This window comes from Penicillium verhagenii, assembly GCF_028828195.1.
Source record: "Penicillium verhagenii strain IBT 33310 chromosome Unknown utg000003l_segment0_segment0, whole genome shotgun sequence".
NCBI lineage: Eukaryota > Fungi > Ascomycota > Eurotiomycetes > Eurotiales > Aspergillaceae > Penicillium > Penicillium verhagenii.
In genome coordinates, this window is record NW_026643167.1 from 1818300 (window position 1) to 1834801 (window position 16502).

The 16502-nt window shown below is 48.5% G+C and overlaps 5 protein-coding genes across 5 annotated transcripts; 2 read left to right on the plus strand and 3 right to left on the minus strand.

Annotated features, from left to right (window-relative positions):
• Positions 1-121: 121 nt before the first annotated feature.
• N7466_002070 (uncharacterized protein) lies at positions 122-1300 on the minus strand (the record flags this gene model as incomplete). Its single annotated transcript, XM_057161468.1, has 1 exon — positions 122-1300. One exon carries the CDS (start codon positions 1298-1300, stop codon positions 122-124), a length of 1179 nt encoding a protein of 392 aa, XP_057024753.1.
• Positions 1301-3082: 1782 nt separating this feature from the next.
• Positions 3083-3919, minus strand: N7466_002071 (putative mitotic spindle checkpoint protein (Mad2B); the record flags this gene model as incomplete). Its single annotated transcript, XM_057161469.1, has 1 exon — positions 3083-3919. The coding sequence occupies one exon, from the start codon at positions 3917-3919 to the stop codon at positions 3083-3085; it is 837 nt and encodes a 278-aa protein (XP_057024754.1).
• A 4562-nt stretch (positions 3920-8481) lies between these two features.
• Positions 8482-11780, plus strand: N7466_002072 (uncharacterized protein; the record flags this gene model as incomplete). The annotated part of the gene is made up of 3 exons (XM_057161470.1): positions 8482-9300; positions 9382-9911; positions 10007-11780. 3 exons carry the CDS (start codon positions 8482-8484, stop codon positions 11778-11780), a joined length of 3123 nt encoding a protein of 1040 aa, XP_057024755.1.
• A 412-nt stretch (positions 11781-12192) lies between these two features.
• Positions 12193-13568, plus strand: N7466_002073 (class I SAM-dependent methyltransferase; the record flags this gene model as incomplete). Its single annotated transcript, XM_057161471.1, has 3 exons — positions 12193-12231; positions 12491-13222; positions 13311-13568. The coding sequence occupies 3 exons, from the start codon at positions 12193-12195 to the stop codon at positions 13566-13568; spliced, it is 1029 nt and encodes a 342-aa protein (XP_057024756.1).
• Positions 13569-13794: 226 nt separating this feature from the next.
• N7466_002074 (Zn(II)2Cys6 transcription factor domain-containing protein) lies at positions 13795-15409 on the minus strand (the record flags this gene model as incomplete). The annotated part of the gene is made up of 3 exons (XM_057161472.1): positions 13795-14471; positions 14578-15172; positions 15341-15409. 3 exons carry the CDS (start codon positions 15407-15409, stop codon positions 13795-13797), a joined length of 1341 nt encoding a protein of 446 aa, XP_057024757.1.
• Positions 15410-16502: the final 1093 nt, after the last annotated feature.

The window sequence follows — 16502 nt, forward strand, 5'->3', positions numbered from 1 at the left end:
AGACAGAAAAAGAAATGAAAAACACCATACAAAGCTCCGGAATGCATTGGATGAGGTAGATGTTGACGAAAACCAAGATCAAGACCAAGATCAAGGAAATCTCCGGGACGGCAAAAGGCGATCAACACCAAGTGTACTTCTCGTTCAGGAACCACTCGACGTCTTCACCAAGCCCTTGCTGTGCACCGGTCCAACGCAGACTGGAAATGCTGCTCTTCTCCCGATGCACAACCTGGGCATCCGAATCCAGCAACTTCACAGCCTTTTGCAGCAGTGGTGTTGGGTTCCAGAACTCAACTGTGTGCAAATTCCATTCATGTGCCTCACGCTGAGCCCGGCGCAAGATTGCAGCCATGGCTTCAACCAGGCTCTTCTCTTCATCTGCCGATTGAGGATCATCATATACCCAACGAAGAATGTACAAAACATTGTCCTCGGGATCCTGTCCAAAATTCCGGTTCCACGCGCAGTACACCTTAGCCTCGTCATTTCCAGCACCCTTAATTATGGGTGAGGACCGCTGCGGCAAAAGGTGTTTCGCAAAGAACTCCTCACGCGCCCAGTGCCAAACGAAATGATCAAAGTCAGGCTTGATAGCGATCTTACTACCACCCGTCTTCCGCGATGCCTCCCGCAGCTGATCGCGCAGATTGGCCGTGACAACGTCGTTGCAGATGAACTTCTGCACGTCCTCCGCGCGCAGATCTCTCGTGCCGCTACCGTTACCGTTGCCATGCCCATTGGATCTGCACTCTTCTCCGCCCGCAACTGGCGGGAGAGCCATGTGCGAAGACAAGAACGGCTTCCACCCAAACTGCGCATAGAAGCTCTTCCCAATATCCGAAAATAGAATAGTAAAAAGCGCCCGCCCTCTACTCTCCTTTTCCATCTTCCACGTATCCAGCTGGGAGCTCAATTCCTCAAACATGCGCTTAGCGTATCCCTTTCCCCGAAACTCGGGCCGGCAGTAAACGCTCCCCACGCCGTGCGTAGATACATTTTCCACTTCCCCGCCGTGCGCGAGTAATGCCTTCTTCTTGTATGTCTCGCAAGAGCTAAGGATCGTGCGATCCCCCTCCGGCTCGGACTTGTCGACTAGAATCCAGCATGTTAGGCCATCGCGTGTCAGATTTTGCGCGAGCAGGTGGTTTTCGCGTGCGATGTAGGTCTCGATGTCTAGTGGGCCCTTCCATGCTACGCTGTTGAGCTTGATGGATGCGATGCGCTCCTCCGCGGTGGCGGGCACTAAGATCAGGTCCGGTGAGTCTCCTGGTGGGAGAGAGATGTTTGCTGCAATCATGGTGAACTGTGTCGTATATCTAGCTGATATGTATCTGAAAGTCTCCCTGCGACTAAGACTCTTTTCTGCAATCGATTTGAGGTCTAATGATAGGCTCTGGTGCAGTATAGGAGGGGTTCGTCCTTGGAATAGAGCTCACAAGGAGGTTTGTGTAACAAAAGTAGGTGAGTCAGATCCGTGAATGTGAACCTTGGAACACTCCCCAATCGAAGAGAAAGAAAGCAAAGAAAAAAGTGTGTCAAGCGTCGATCAAGATCTCAATTCGAATCATTCAGTCTGTAGAAGAAAAAGTAATAAATATTTGAAACCAGAAATCCGGGGTCAATCAAATCAAATCCAATCCCTTGACGTTTGAAAAGTGGATATGAAAATGAAACACGATAAGAACCAAAAAGCCCCCCCTTCCCGAATCCCACTATATAAGTAATTAAGTATCCATAGTTCCAAGTCCCCAACCTCCAAATGACCCTAAAGCCGGCGGGGTTCCGTCTCCAGCCCTGCCCTCCCATATCCAATTGCCAATCTACGTAGCGCAACCCGCCAATTCCGAAGAAGCTCGTCCACACATGCATTCCATTCCTCACAATTCTCTCCACTTCCCCCGCTTGCCTTTCATCTCCGCATCATGATCCGGGCCGGAGAATCCTGCTCTATACGGTTTCTCTTTGTCACCCGGCCCGATGACAAGCGACGGCAAGCGATCTCGATAAGCTTCAATGTCGTACTTCATGCCGGTTGGACCTGCCGTTGACGTAAGAGGGTTTAAAGGATGGTCATGTGCGTGTAGGGTATGAGCGGGTCAGGTGGGTTGGTTATGTAAGTGGCGAGAACTCTTTGTTTGGTTGTTTTTTATTCAACTTTATTTGGTTTTTGTTTTTCTTGTTTTTTTTTTTCGTATACACATCTGCAGGTGGATGGTGGGGGAAAAGACAAAATGAGAGGTTCACATGATTGGGGGAAGGCTTGGGCTTTATCTTGAATTCTTGATCTTGGATCTGGGGACGCCTACTTTGGTTAGCTCGGAATGCAGGATCGAAATGGACAGGCAACTCGTGACTTCTGCTTTTTCTCTATAGTACTAGTACAAGGTACTAACTAGTATGGGCAAATTCGATATTTGAAAGGAAAGAACATACTGGGAGCACTGCTAGATCATTGAATTGGCTAGAAAAAAAAGAAGTTGAAATATAATCACGTAGTTGAGAGATTTCAACAAAAGAGATGAATGAAATACAAGAAAAAATGAGATGGTATGGGGAAACAAGGCCGGGCCGCAGCAAAAGAATATCGGCGAGAAGTCAAAACCCAGGGATTTAGCACGAAATGCAAGATATATAAAGTGTCAAAAATCGGTACCCGGAGAGGTAAATGAGAATGAGGGTAGAATAGAAGGAGCGTCGTAAAAAGGGGGATCAAGGAAAAGAAATAAGAGAAAAAAGGAAACATAGAGGTAAACAATGGTTGGAGATGAGGGAGGAGCAATAGATATAAAAAGAAGAAAAAAGGGTAAAAAAAAAAAAGGAAAGATATGAACCTGATCTATGTAAGTAAATGCCATGCGAGTCCCAAAAATCGTCTGCTCTCCGTTTTATGTATTTGCGCCACTTTCTTGCGGATGGCAATTCCTAACTTCCTCATCCATCATGTATGTTCGATCATTGGTCACGCTAAATCAAGAATGAGGCTGAGATGGGTGTGGACAGATAACAGACGAACAATTTCCATAAACTTGACTCAAATATCCGCCCCAGCAGGAATAAAAATTTCTTTGGTTCAAAACGTTCACGGCGGTTGCTCTGATTCAACGGGTTCGTTAAACTTCTGTCGCGCCTCTTCCACCCATAATTCTAACCGCAGCTCTCCGGCTTCGACGCGTCGTACCGGCACGGTTTTGGCGCGGCCATTTGAGACCCGAGGTGGGGGCTCTTGAGGCTCGCCATTTCGCAATTTTGACACGGAATATGGGGCGGTGCATGATCGCAAGTGTACCTTGCCGGGTTCGGCCACAATCCATGTTTGTTCTTCTTTGGTGGTGCCCGCCGGGGGCAGTGCGTCTTCGCGCACTTCGATGCAGACAGTGAAGCTGAATTCGTCATCTCGTGGCAAAGGGGTCAGGCGTGCACAGGCGGATGCAAGGCGAGCCAAACAAGCTCGAAATTGCGACTCGAGGTCGACCGAGGTTGGCGCAGGACCACGGTCCGGGGGAGGAGCATCTGGCCTGGATGTATCATCTGCATTTCTGTCTTCAAATGTAGTGTCTACCTCTCCGGCAGGGGCTCGAGGGAAGCCCGACAAATCAAAGGCATATCGTTCGAGGGGCTGATTCGTGCGGAGAGATGAAATAATGATACTGACTGCAGTTATTGTGCCCTTCAAGATTTCTGTCCCGACTGCGATTGATGCATCATTGATATAGTCACACACTTTTGGGTGACGGGATTGTCGGACTGGGTAGTTGTAAGCCCGGACGGGGAGGAAAGTCGCGCGCGGGTATACGGAGCGAAGGAAAAGTATTTGGTGGACCGAGACGGTCAGGAAGTCGGTAAAAGAAGCCGCCAGCGCCGACTGGTTGGTGGGCAACGATCCGGTGGCTGGGATAGGGGCGGAGAAGGTGGTCATGGTGGTAGTACTACTGGTCTCACTGGCCATCGGCATTGCCGTTGAACGATCCGATATCGTCACCACGGGAAGGATGATCTTGACGGAGTCTCGAGGAATTTGAGTGATTTTCCACCCTGAAGCTAATCATCGCTCTGCTTTTCTGAAATCATTGGTCAATTTCAAGAACCTTCAAATACAATTCAAGTTATTCAGATTGGTGATGAGTGGGGTAGTTGTTTAAGAAACAGCGTCATCAGGTTTTTTCCCCGCCGATATTCAAGTCAACAACCGATCGGTTCGTGAAAATACGTAGATGTGCCGAAATAATTGGGAGTTGATAGAATAGTGGTTTGGCAGGAGCTTTATGCAGATCGGACAAGGGAAGGTGGTGACGAGGTTAAGGGTGGGTTGAACTGGTGGGAGGGGAGGGGAACTTGAAGGGAAAGCCAAGATACATACGCTTGGGTAGACAAGACAACAAGATGCAAACCCTCAAAGCATGAGGAATGAAAAACGATATAACCCTAGGCGCCGATCCCAAAAAAAAAAAAAAAAACAAAGAAAAGAAAAGAAGGTCACTTTTTTGGAGAAATGATGTTCCCGTTTTGAGGGGACGAGGGGTGGGTTTTCAAGCGAAGGGAAGGAGGGGGCGGCACAACTCTGGTGAGGGAGGTAGTCGCCAAAAAAAAACCTTCGGAGGCTGTCGAATGTGAGTGGGTGTCAAGCCGGGCGAAAGATAGAGGTGCTCGCTGGTCACGATGGTTTCCCCAGTAGTTTCACTCAAGGGTAAAAGCAAGAGTGGGAAGTTCGACGGTGGAAGTCACGGTTGCCGTCACGTGGTTGCGTCATGGGTTGGCCTTGCAGAACCTCGATTTTTACAACTTTGATAATCAATTGAGGATTGCCAGAAGTTGACTTTTTTTCGGAGACAAAAAAATATGTATTTCAGTAATTTTTAGACCTCTAAACGATCCATTCTTCACCTTCTATTATTATTACCAAAGAAAAGCAAAATCTAATTGACAACTTGAGCTATCCCTGGAGCGTAGTGCGAAAGGAGTATAAGATTTAGTGTTCAGGAACATTTCTAAACAATAATAAATACGCCTCTTTGGGAAGTGTGTATCCCATATACCATATTTCAAATTTTTGGAGGCAGATTTTTTTTTTCTTCGTGGGAATAGAGCGCACAATATTTTTCTTTTCTGTTCTTTCATTTTTTGTCATTTGACATTTTTGTTCCTTTTTTTATTCCCCACTAGATGATTGAAGTGGGTGGATTATGGAACACTTTAGCTGTGAGAGGGGGTGATCATCGCAGCCAAGCGAAAAGAAAGGCAGAAAAAAAAAATTGCATTAAGCATTTGTTGGGTTCCATACTAAGGGACTCCAGCGAAATAGGGTATGGAACCATGAACCATTCTAGGACTCAACCTTGGGAGCGAATAAACATTGACCATGAAACTACATGTATTTAACTATATCCTCTTGAAGATTGTCCTAGGATCTTAGTCCACTTGACAGAACCAGAAGAGAAATAACATGGGTCATTCAAATTTGGGTTTTCTTCTGACGTTCTACTAGGTTGTAGACAGTGGTTTGCTCCGTGCATAAAATTGAACTACAAAAACCCTTCTTTGACCTCTTGGGACTTTATTTCCATACTCTATACTCCATCGGGAAGCCGGAGTCAATCGGTACAGTTGAAATACACCGGCCGTCACCAGGTTAAGCGCAATTACTATGTAACGTAGCAGTACCGGGTACTTCCATTCTGTATTACACGGTACAGGGCCAAGTCTCCCACAGGGCCCTATTACCGATGATCTTCCACATCTCTGACGGCAGTGGCGGCGAAAGACAAGGGTACGATCCCGGGGAGACCACCACTACTTCTCCGGCAAAAGCTAACAAAACTCTGTATGAGACGACCTCCATATGCCATTAGCAATCAGAGTCTTCCATCTATTTCTACTCCATTGTCACCGTCACCGGTGTTGATCTTCACCTTCCTTCGGTGATCATAAAGCTTTTAGTGAGGATTTTTAGTAATTTTTAGTGAGGGGCACACAACCCCATTTGGAAGAAATCCACTCCCCTCCATTATGACGCGTTTCACAACCATACGGAATTTCGAAGAGACAGGTCCATATCAACGGTTTCCCATGCTGATTGATTTCTCTTCATGTATTTATTTAAAGCCGAATCTTTCAATCTATCTTTCCCTATCAATAACACCCAACTGTTCCAAAACCGCAGTTTATACCGTCCACATCTGGCCTCCGGCTAACGTTGAGTCAACCAGGTGGGCCTTTTCGATTCTTTCCGAAAGATCGCGATCCACTCCATGGGATCAAGCGGTGTCAAGCCGTGAGAATACGACAAATTCGACAATAGCGTATGGTTTTAGCCCCTCCTCTCTCCAATCTATCTCTAACGGGGAAATAGTGTACCTGGGCCTGCCGATTTGGCCACCCAACGGACGCGGGTCCGACCAGGCACCCTCGGTACATGCATATATGTACCATGATGCAATGTACAAGGATTACCGTCCCCCAGATCACACACTGGAAAGTTCCTTCCCTTAATGTGACGTGTTGGATTGGCTAGTTCCCCCGGAAATTCCCTAGAAAGAAAGTAAAAGAAAGAAAAGAAAGAAAAGAAAGTCCCGGGCTTTAAGAGAAGGCCTTGCAGATACCAATGCTTTTAAGATGTTTAATCATTACCCCTATAATCAAGTCCTTCCACGCCTACCACGGCCCAAAGACCTGGGTTTCCTACCATTGGACGGGGTCGAGGATAAGTCTACTGTAAGAACTATCCCGGCTTCATCAATCCCTGTCAGCCCAACGTGGGGGAAAGGGCTCGGGGATTGGGAGACCAAGTGTCTGGGTCTGGTAGCATCCTGCACCAACGCTGGGCACCAACTCAAAAATAGGATAAGTTGTTCTGGACTGCTCACTGTCGATCCTTTGGTGAAATGCCAATGGGAGGAAATCGACACTAGAAACGCCCCAGGCCGCCTCTCCCGGCCTCTGACCGCCCCGTCAAATGTGTCACCTTGTCACCTTGATACGCGGCGCTCGCCCAGATTTGCTTACATTTTCCCGACTCCTGGCAATGGGATGTCTCTTCTTCAAATTCGTCCAGATGAGACCTCATACTTGAATGATAAGTCCCTTTACAGCAGTGGAAGCTACTAGTAATTCAAGTGAGTTTGCTGCGTTATATGAGCATAGAACAAGACGGCAAAACTCAGAGACAACATGAAAATTAAGTCAAACAAAATGCTAGTCAGAGACTCAACCGCTTCTTTACACATTATCTTGACCTTCTCTTGATTCAAATGCCATTTCGCGCACATCTGCGTTCTCTCCTTTACTAGACTCGTACCATGCGCCTCGTTAAAGCAGAGAAGCCCATTCAAGAATAGATGCTTCAGAACTAGGTCGTTGTGATAAAATTGACTTCATGTGGGGGAAAAGCAACTGGCACTTCTCCCAATTCTCGTAATCGCCTGACGGGACCTCCTCTAATGGCCTCCTGATGAATTTCTCCTTCCAGAACTCCTCTTGCTTATGATTTTTTTCTCCATACCCGAGCGCTCAGCCGAGCCAGTCAATGGATTGTGAAGCCTGTTTATCCTCCATGGCGTGAACAAATGAATAATTCCTCAGGGTCAGAAGAACGTTATCCAGGGCCCGAAGAAGTCCGAACAACAGCAGGCCGCTGATTCTTCTATTATTTTACCGGGTTCCCATTCAACTTTGAACCCATTTTCTAGAGGTATTAGGAATCGACTGTATTTTACCAGCTCATCATTTTATCATTTCAAAACTGCTATCAGCGACATTTGACCACGTGATTATGATGATGGATAGTTAAGATTTGGAGGTTTGAATAATGTATACATAAGGATCTGATGGGAATGAATCACAATTTATATAGCGGCTGGCTCTTGGTTATACTGTCCAGGTCTCAGGTATAAAAAATGAATAACAACAGTAAGCCCCAAAGTGCAAGCCCATGGCTGTTTCATTGGTGTAGACAAGTTAAAAAAACCGGTGCTTTAGGAGATTGACCGCTTTTGAGGTTCTTTCACCGCCTTGTATACCGCTTACTAACGCATTGTTTGTTATTCAGCCTTTTTAGTGTTCGTGAGTTTCGTTTACACAGTCAAAGTCATCAGAATGCAGATGAAGATACCATCTTAGCAAGTAAGGGGTGGGGAATCTAGGACTTGATACAATTGTCCAGTTCCTATATATGTCCAATACTAGTAGTCCTATAAAATTCAAGTCACGGACCTAACACATACTTTAATTTCTGCCACTAAAAATTATATGGGGGGTTTGTCCTGTACTTTAAACACCGCCGCTGCCCCTCGTATCCCCTTATCGCGTCGCGCGCAAACAGAACTCCCTCTTAGCGCGACAACAGGCCTGGAGCCCACCTTACGTCTCGTTCCTTTTTTTTGTGACCCGTCACTCGCTCCCCTCCTTCCCATTTATTATAACGCAGTCGCTGCCTAGAGACAATCTCTCTCGTGCGTCTTCTGGACCATCGATCCGTTACTCAACATGGAGCAAGAACTACTATCACTCCTGGCAGACACTCAGTCTGCCAGAGCCGATACAAGAAAGGCCGCCGAGCTTCAGCTACTCGGCCTGTATTCAAACGAATCTTTCCCCATCTCCCTCACAGCCATTGCCTCTCACGAGTCAGTTCCCGTCAATCTCCGCCAATCCTCCTTGTCCGTGCTACGCACCTTCATCGCCGCCTCCTGGTCCCCGAACCTCGACGAATTCAAGGGCCAGATCCTCGTTACCGATGCGAACAAAGCCCAGATCCGACGGGCGCTGCTTGATCTAGCCACAATTACCGAAACCTCCGAGCGCAAAGTCAAGGCTTCTGCCAGTTACGCCGTTAGCAAGATTGCCAGTGCCGATTTCCCCGACGACTGGCCAGAATTGCTGCCCTCGTTGCTGCACATCATCAACGATCCCGCCACAACGGATGGTGCGCTTCACGGTGCTTTGAAGGTCCTGCTGGATTTGGTGGATACTGGCTTCGGCGAAGAACAATTTTTCAATGTTGCTCGCGATCTGGTTTCATCTCTGTTTTCTGTCGCCACTTCCGAAGCCCGGCGACCAATGCTTCGGGCACTTTCAGTCGCGGTCTTCCGGTCTTGTTTTGATACCTTGGAGATGGTGTTGGAGCAGCACAAGGTTGCAATCAAGCAATTCGTGGATGAGTTGCTGAGTGCTTGGTCGCCATTCTTTGTTGAGACCCTGAAGATGTCCCTTCCCCAGCAACCCGATGAAGAAGAGGCCAACAAGGGAAGTGAGGTCGCCTCTCATTGGCGTGGAGTTATCGGTCTTAAACTTCAGATCATTAAGGTATGTGTTTGATATTCTTGGCCTTGTAATTGATCCGAATTTGGGTGCGTAGGCTAACGAGCCCTTTAACCGCCAAAATAGACTCTGCTGAAGATTCGTATGGTGTTCCCCGGTCTTTTAACACCACAGAGTCCAAATTACTTCTCAACGGTCTGGGCCGAGCTTACCAATGCCTTGCCGGTCTACCAGAATTTCTTCATTGAAGGTGAACGCCAAGGTCGCCTGGAAGATGTTGATGGCCTCCCATACTCACTTGATTTCCTTATCTTGGAGGAATTGGATCTTATCCAGACCTTATTGAAGGCCCCTCCTGTCAAGGCAGAGCTGCAACAACAACTTCAGAATGCCGGTGCTGGAGCTAGCTCGTCTGGCTGGTTGCCCGAGATCATGAAGCTGGCCAGCTCTTATGCCCAGATCACATCCGAAGAGGAAGGCCTCTGGGAGATTGATGTGAATCTGTTCTTGTCTGAGGAAACATCCCTGACTGCCAACTACACCCCCCGCACTTGCAGTGGTGATCTGGCAATCAAGACGGGTGAATGGCTAAAGGGAGCAGCGGTAGAGGGTCTTCTGAGCTATATGAACACTCTCTTTGCGGATTCTTCAGCCTCGTAAGTTTAAAGCTTTTTTTCTCCTTTTTTTTTCTCCGTCAAATATTTTTTTTTCTTTTACGAAGAACTGCGATCTAACTTGAACATCCTGCTAGTTGGAAATCACGCGAAGCCGCCCTTTACATTCTCAACTGTATTCTTCGTGATTTCTCCGAGGTGTCTCAGCAAATCTCCCCGGAATTGTCCCTCAGTTTCAATCAATTTGTGCACTATGCAATTCAACAGGAGGAAGAACTTTTGCGTGCACGAGGTTACCTTGTGGCCGGTGCTTTGGCCAAGGCTTCGGGCGATGCATTCCAACAAACTACTGCCTCTTACTTAGAAGCTACACTAAAGGCCATTGCCGAAGACCCCGCAGAGGTGGTCAAGGTTTCAGGCATTCGTGTACTCCAGGACCTTATGCCATCGCTACCCGCCTCCGCGGCCCGTCCATTCCAGGGACTTATTGTCTCGGCCATTTCGGAGTTTGTTTCAGCACACGATTTGCGCGAAGATGACGAGAGCGAAGATCTCAAAGTCACCCTAGCCGAAACCCTGCGAGACACCATTATGACGGACCCGACTATCGTTTTGTCGTCGATCGCCATCGACGTCCTGTTTAACATTGCCAGCAGCGGAGCTGAAAACTTCCAGCTGACTATGACCGTTACGGAAGCTTTTGAGGATATCGCAGACCAAATTTCCGAGCATGGCCCTGAGGCTTACATGCGCCTCTGCGAGAAGGTGCTGCCTTCACTGATGGGTGCTATTGACGTGGGTAATCTCACCTCGGAAAACGCCTTGACCACCTTCGCAGCCGACCTCCTTCGGGTTTTGGCCGAACGGAGCTTGGAGCCTCTTCCTGCTGGCTTTGTGGATACTGTGATGCCTAAGCTTAACCGCCTGCTCCTGGAATCTGATGAGGCTGAGCTTATCCGACCTGCGACCGAGGCTGTCCGACACTTGCTTGCCCATGGCTTTGATCAGTTCATCGTCTGGCGGGATCCCCAATCTGGCAAAGAGGCGATCGAGGTTGTGCTTGTGATTATTGATCGACTATTGGGACCGGCTGTCGATGACAATGCCGCCACTGAAGTTGGTCAGCTTGCCGCCGAGCTGGTAGAGCGGGCTGGCCCGGAGCGTTTGGGTCCTTATCTACCCCAGCTACTCCAGGCCGTAGCCCAGCGACTTGCGACCGCTCAGCAGGCCCAATTCATCCAAAGTCTCATTCTGGTGTTTGCGCGACTGACCCTCATCAGCGCCCGTGAGGTCGTTGACTTCCTCTCCCAGATCAACCTGGGAGGCTCCAGTGGCCTCCTCGTGGTTCTGAGCAAGTGGCTGGAGAACTCGGTGAATTTCGCGGGCTATGACGAAATCAAGCAAAACATCTTCGCGCTCGCGCATCTGTACGAGCTCTCCGACCCTCGACTGGCTGAGGTGCCAGTGAAGGGCGACCTGATTATCCAGAATACCGGTCGGATCATGACCCGATCACAGGCACGTAACAACCCGGACCGATACACAACGGTGTCGGCGCCCTTGAAAATCATCAAGGTACTCGTGGAGGAGCTGGCAGCGGCATCGGGCAACAAGGAGATTGACGCGGCTGCGGCTCGTGCGCTTGACGATGCCGACAGTGATTACGGTGATGATGATTGGGAAGATGACCCCAGCCAAACTTTGGATCTTGGATTAGGCATGACCAAACAAGAACTGATGAGCTTTGGCGAAGGTGGTTCTGAGAGCGTATTTGGAGTGCGTCGCCGGGACGACGAGACCCAGAGCTTCCTCGGGGACTTTTTCCGCCGAGCATCCCAGCAGCCTGGATTCCCCGAGATTTATGGGGCCTTGACTGTAGACGAACAGATGAAGCTACAGAGCTTGAACTGATGGAGATTGTCTTGGTCTACACTTGAGACCCCAAAAAGTGGAGATTTTCAAGTACTAAGTAGTAATGTCGGCATGAAGAGCAAGTTTTGTAGATCACGAGTCTTGAATACCATTTTCCCTAATGTCAAATTTTATGATTCTAGAAGTATTGGTTTTTTCAAATATTGGTACTAACTTGAATGTATCAAGGGTTCATCTGTTCATCTCAATAGACTGCGGGGGTTTTCGATAGATCAACTTCCACATCTTGTCCCGGTATCCTGTGTCTCGGTATTTCCTTCACGCTCTGACCATTTCCTCTCTTTTGGATAGCTTCACCTTTTTCCTTTTTCCTTCTTCCTTTTTCCTTTTCCCTTTTTTCTCTTTATTCTCCATTCTTCTCCGATTCCCCCTTTTCCCCCTTTCTCAACAAATGTCCCATCCAAACCCCCATGAACGAATTCAAGTCGATGTAAGCATGGTTTCCCTTTCTGTTTTTGTTTTTTACTCCAACTCAGCAAATCATGTCTGGCCTCTGCCCCCCTTCTACACAAGAAACCCCCCCCCCTATGTCATGACCGTGCATACCATACCCTTAACCCAAACCCCAGCACCCCGTCTTTTTTATCACATCAACAAATCATTCCATAAACTACCATCATACCCACCTATCACACAACGCTTCTTCAGTGAAACCACCTGTCTTACCAAATTATCTCCCCAAATTCCAGACAAGCGACGATGATTCACTCTTCGATTCCCAATCCCTCGTGGACTCCAACCTCTCCTTTGCCTCCTCCGTGACCGACTACTGCTACGAAAACGGCCGCCGCTACCACGCCTACCGCCACGGCCAATATCCAATCCCAAACGACCAAGAAGAACAAGAACGTCTAGGCCTCGTGCACCACCTCTTCAAGCTAATAACCGGCGGTGACCTCTACCGCGCCCCGATCCGACCCCGCGACGACCGCCCCACTCCGCCCCCGCGCCGCATTCTCGACATAGGCACGGGAACCGCCGAATGGGCCATCGAAATGGCTGAGGATTTTCCCAACGCCGAAATAATCGGTACCGACCTCAGCCCCATTCAGCCAAGCTGGGCCCCCTCGAATTGCCGTTTCTATATCGATGATGCGGAGAGTGATTGGACTTATGCGCCGGGGGAGGCGTTTGATTATATTCATATGAGGTGTTTGGGCGGCGGTATTGGCGATTGGCCGCGATTGTTGAAGCAGGCGTATCAGCATGTACGGCCTGGTGGGTGGGTGGAGGTGCAGGAGTTTGAGGCTAGTTTGGGTTCGGATGATGAGACGCATCTCCTTGCTCCGACGGTCATGCATTGGTTGGAGATGATTAATGGGGCGAGTAAGCAGTTTGGGAAAGAAATGAATATTGCTGAGCGAGTTCGTCCGCGGATGGAGAATGAGGGGTTTATCAATGTGTCGGACGATATCTATAAGGTTGGTTTCCCTTTTCTCTCTCTCTCTCTCTCTCTCTCTCTCTCTCGTGTTGGTCTTGTATACAGAATCTCACCAATGGCTTCTGTAGTGCCCTGTTGGAGGATGGGCCAAGGACCGCCAACTCAAGAAAATCGGTCGCATTGGAAAAGTACTTGTTCTAAAGGTGGTGGAACCGTATTCCCTCGCGCTGTTTACACGAGTTCTTGGGTATACCTTTCAAGAGGCGCAGGGAATTATGGATAAAGTGCGAGCCGAGATGATGAACTCCAAGGTTCATATGTACTTCTTCTTCCACTTTGTGTATGGGCAGAGGCCCATGGAGACGAATGGTCAGACTGCGACGTGAGGAATCTTCACCTGATCCTACTAATCTACGGCGGATTATACCCTTGAGGAGAGATCGCCTTCTCATCTCTCCTTCTTAGCGACTGACGACGTGATGACCAATTCGGATTCAATGTTTTAAAGCTTATCATTTCACTTTGTGTTTGTTTTCATTATTTATTAGACATGAGCATGGCGCATGGGCATCACAGACATATATGTCATTAGGGCGATTTCGCGACCAGCGTTTATCGCCCGCTTCCGATCCCCAGGACCTGACAGATTCCCGAGACAGCTTCCTCGGGCGTCGCACTGGCCCTGACTACCTGAACTACCTGGGCCACGCGCTCCTCGTCACAACTACCGATCGTTTCGAGCAAAGTTTCTAGAAGCTCCTGCTTCCCTTCGCCCGTCCACGAACTTGACATTGCAAGAAGGGAATGAGAAATGGACTCAGGGCTAATAGGTTGTGGTTGTGAACTCTGGCTCTGGCTGTGTAGTGTTTGTGACTGATAGAGATCCTGATGTGGATCTGTGTTTGCATGAGCAAAGGCACCAGATGATGAGGAATAGTATGAATTCAGGTATGGTTGTGCGGGAGTGAATTGGTGTCCCTGCTCCCAGTGTGGATGATGTTGATGGTATGAATCAGGCTGGTAGACGCCAGATGAACTCGTATGTGGGGCTGGAACTGCCTCTCGAGAGTAGTTCAAAGCATGATCAGCATGCATATATGGTGCATTACTCCAGTTCTCCACTGCATAACGGGGGCTATTACCTGGATACATTTGCGATCCAGGCATGCCATGCATTAGTGAAGCTTGTGGGTGTAAATTTTGCATCGGAATTGAAGCCGGAATTTCGTCCGGCGCAAAAGCGGGTATACCTCCTTGGGAATAAGCCAAAGCCGCATCGTCCATGAAATCTTCCACAAGTTAGCTTTATAAACATTGAAAATAAAAACACAGAAATATAATAAAAAAGAAAAAAAGAAACCAACGAGAAAAAGAAAGAAAAAATCTCCAACTCACTAGCTCCAATAAAAGCTGTACTGCTCGTTGTCGTGAGATCCTCCGCAATCTTCGTCCCAAATGTCGACCCTTGATACACCGATTGCGCATGACTCGCACTCCCCGTACTACTAGGACTATTAACAGACAGCGAGTGCGTCATAGCCGACGAAGAAGGCGAAGAGCCATCCCAACTCCCATCCGTCATGTCCATGCCCGCGCCAGCTCCCGCAACGGCATACCCCACGCCACCCACGCCATCCCCAGCGGCTGACCCTGAGCCAGACCCCTTCCCGGACTGCCCCCGCGCCCGCGACTGTGACTGCGAGTGCGCAGAGCTAGACCCCGACCCAGGCAGGCGCGCATACCCACGCTCACGATCGCGATCGCGATCACGGGTTCCATCGCGCTCGGCGCTCCCTCCACGGCCTTGCGATCGCGGTCGCGGTCGCGGACTCTGCGATAACTGAGTGCGCAACTGTGCGACCTCGCGACGTAATCGGTCAATGATCTCCGCTTGGCCGATGTGCTCGCGGTCTTCGGCGGTGGTTAGATATGTGCATTCTGACTCGATGCCGCGGATGATACAGGCGTGGCAGGGGATTGAGCGATCGCACTAGAAGATAGAATTCAAATCAATATATTGATCTGGTGGGTATGATGTGTTTGTGATTCTGGGATTCATTGGAGTCGATCGGAGAGGTTCGGTGTGGATCGGACCGGGCGATCAAGCTCGGTTTTGCATTCAGGGTCTCTCTCTGGGTTGCATAAAGGGGTGCCGTACCTTGACTTTGCGCTCGCGACATCTCAGGCATGATTGTTGGGGGCGGATCTTGGTTTTGGATTCGGGCATGATTGTTTCATGAGGAATTGAGACTTTGCGAAAAAAAAACCCCAAAACTTTGTTGCTGTGGTTGTTCCCAGTTTCTTTTCCCCCCCACAATAACGCACTGACTACCAACCGTTAAACCTCGATCCACAACTTCAATGCTTTGCTTTGCTTTGGGTGATCGTCTTTTAGCATGGGATGACTCGTCTTTTTTTTTGGTGTCTTGTGCATCTAAGATATACTAGTACTTACCTGGTTATGCAAGATGGGATTTATCATGTTTTCTTTTTCTTGTTGTCTTTTTCAGGAGAGATAATGCCTCCACCGCTATGCATGCGATGTGATGCATCTCACGGGGACCCCGATCTCTCTCTCTCCTCTCCACTCATTGATTGGTAGGAATCTTCGGAGGTTCTGCATGGCCAAGGGGGACTTGTGGCTCAGCTCATGCGCCACTTTACCGGTCCCTCCGTACAAAGAGGAAAGTACTTCAGCTGTTTTGCAGATCGGTCAATATCTGAACCCCCTAGTGCGGCGGCCGATAGAGGCCACCCCTAACTAGGTCAAATTCCAATTTCAACTTTCCGACCGGCAGAAAGTAAATTACGAGTAATTCCAAATTCATATTAGTTTTTGAACTCCATTAAATCCTTGAACTCTAATGCTATATAGTATTACTTCTCTTTCTCGAGGTAAATTATCACAACAACTGGCAAGAAAGAGAGGCAGAGATCCTAGTCATATAAGCCATTTTTAAGTCCCTTCTCAAGACTACTCTCAAGACTACTCTCAAGTCTACTCTCAGGTCTACTCTCAAGTCTACTCTCAAGTCTATTCTCAAGTCTATTCTAAAAGTGACCCGTATTTAGATCAAATCCCTTAAGATAATCCTATATATGATAAATACAATACAGGCGGGAAACAGGGCGGTGAAGTTAGAAACTGAAATTGGGATATGACCTAGGGGTGGCCTCTCTCGGCCGCCATACCCCCTAGCCTGAATTCCGAGATGAGATTCCTGGACCCTAACCCAGACCATATTTGGCTTGATTGACGTCCTTATCAAAAATGACACCGTAACAATCATGAGTACCACGTCCCCCGCTGCAGGCGATGG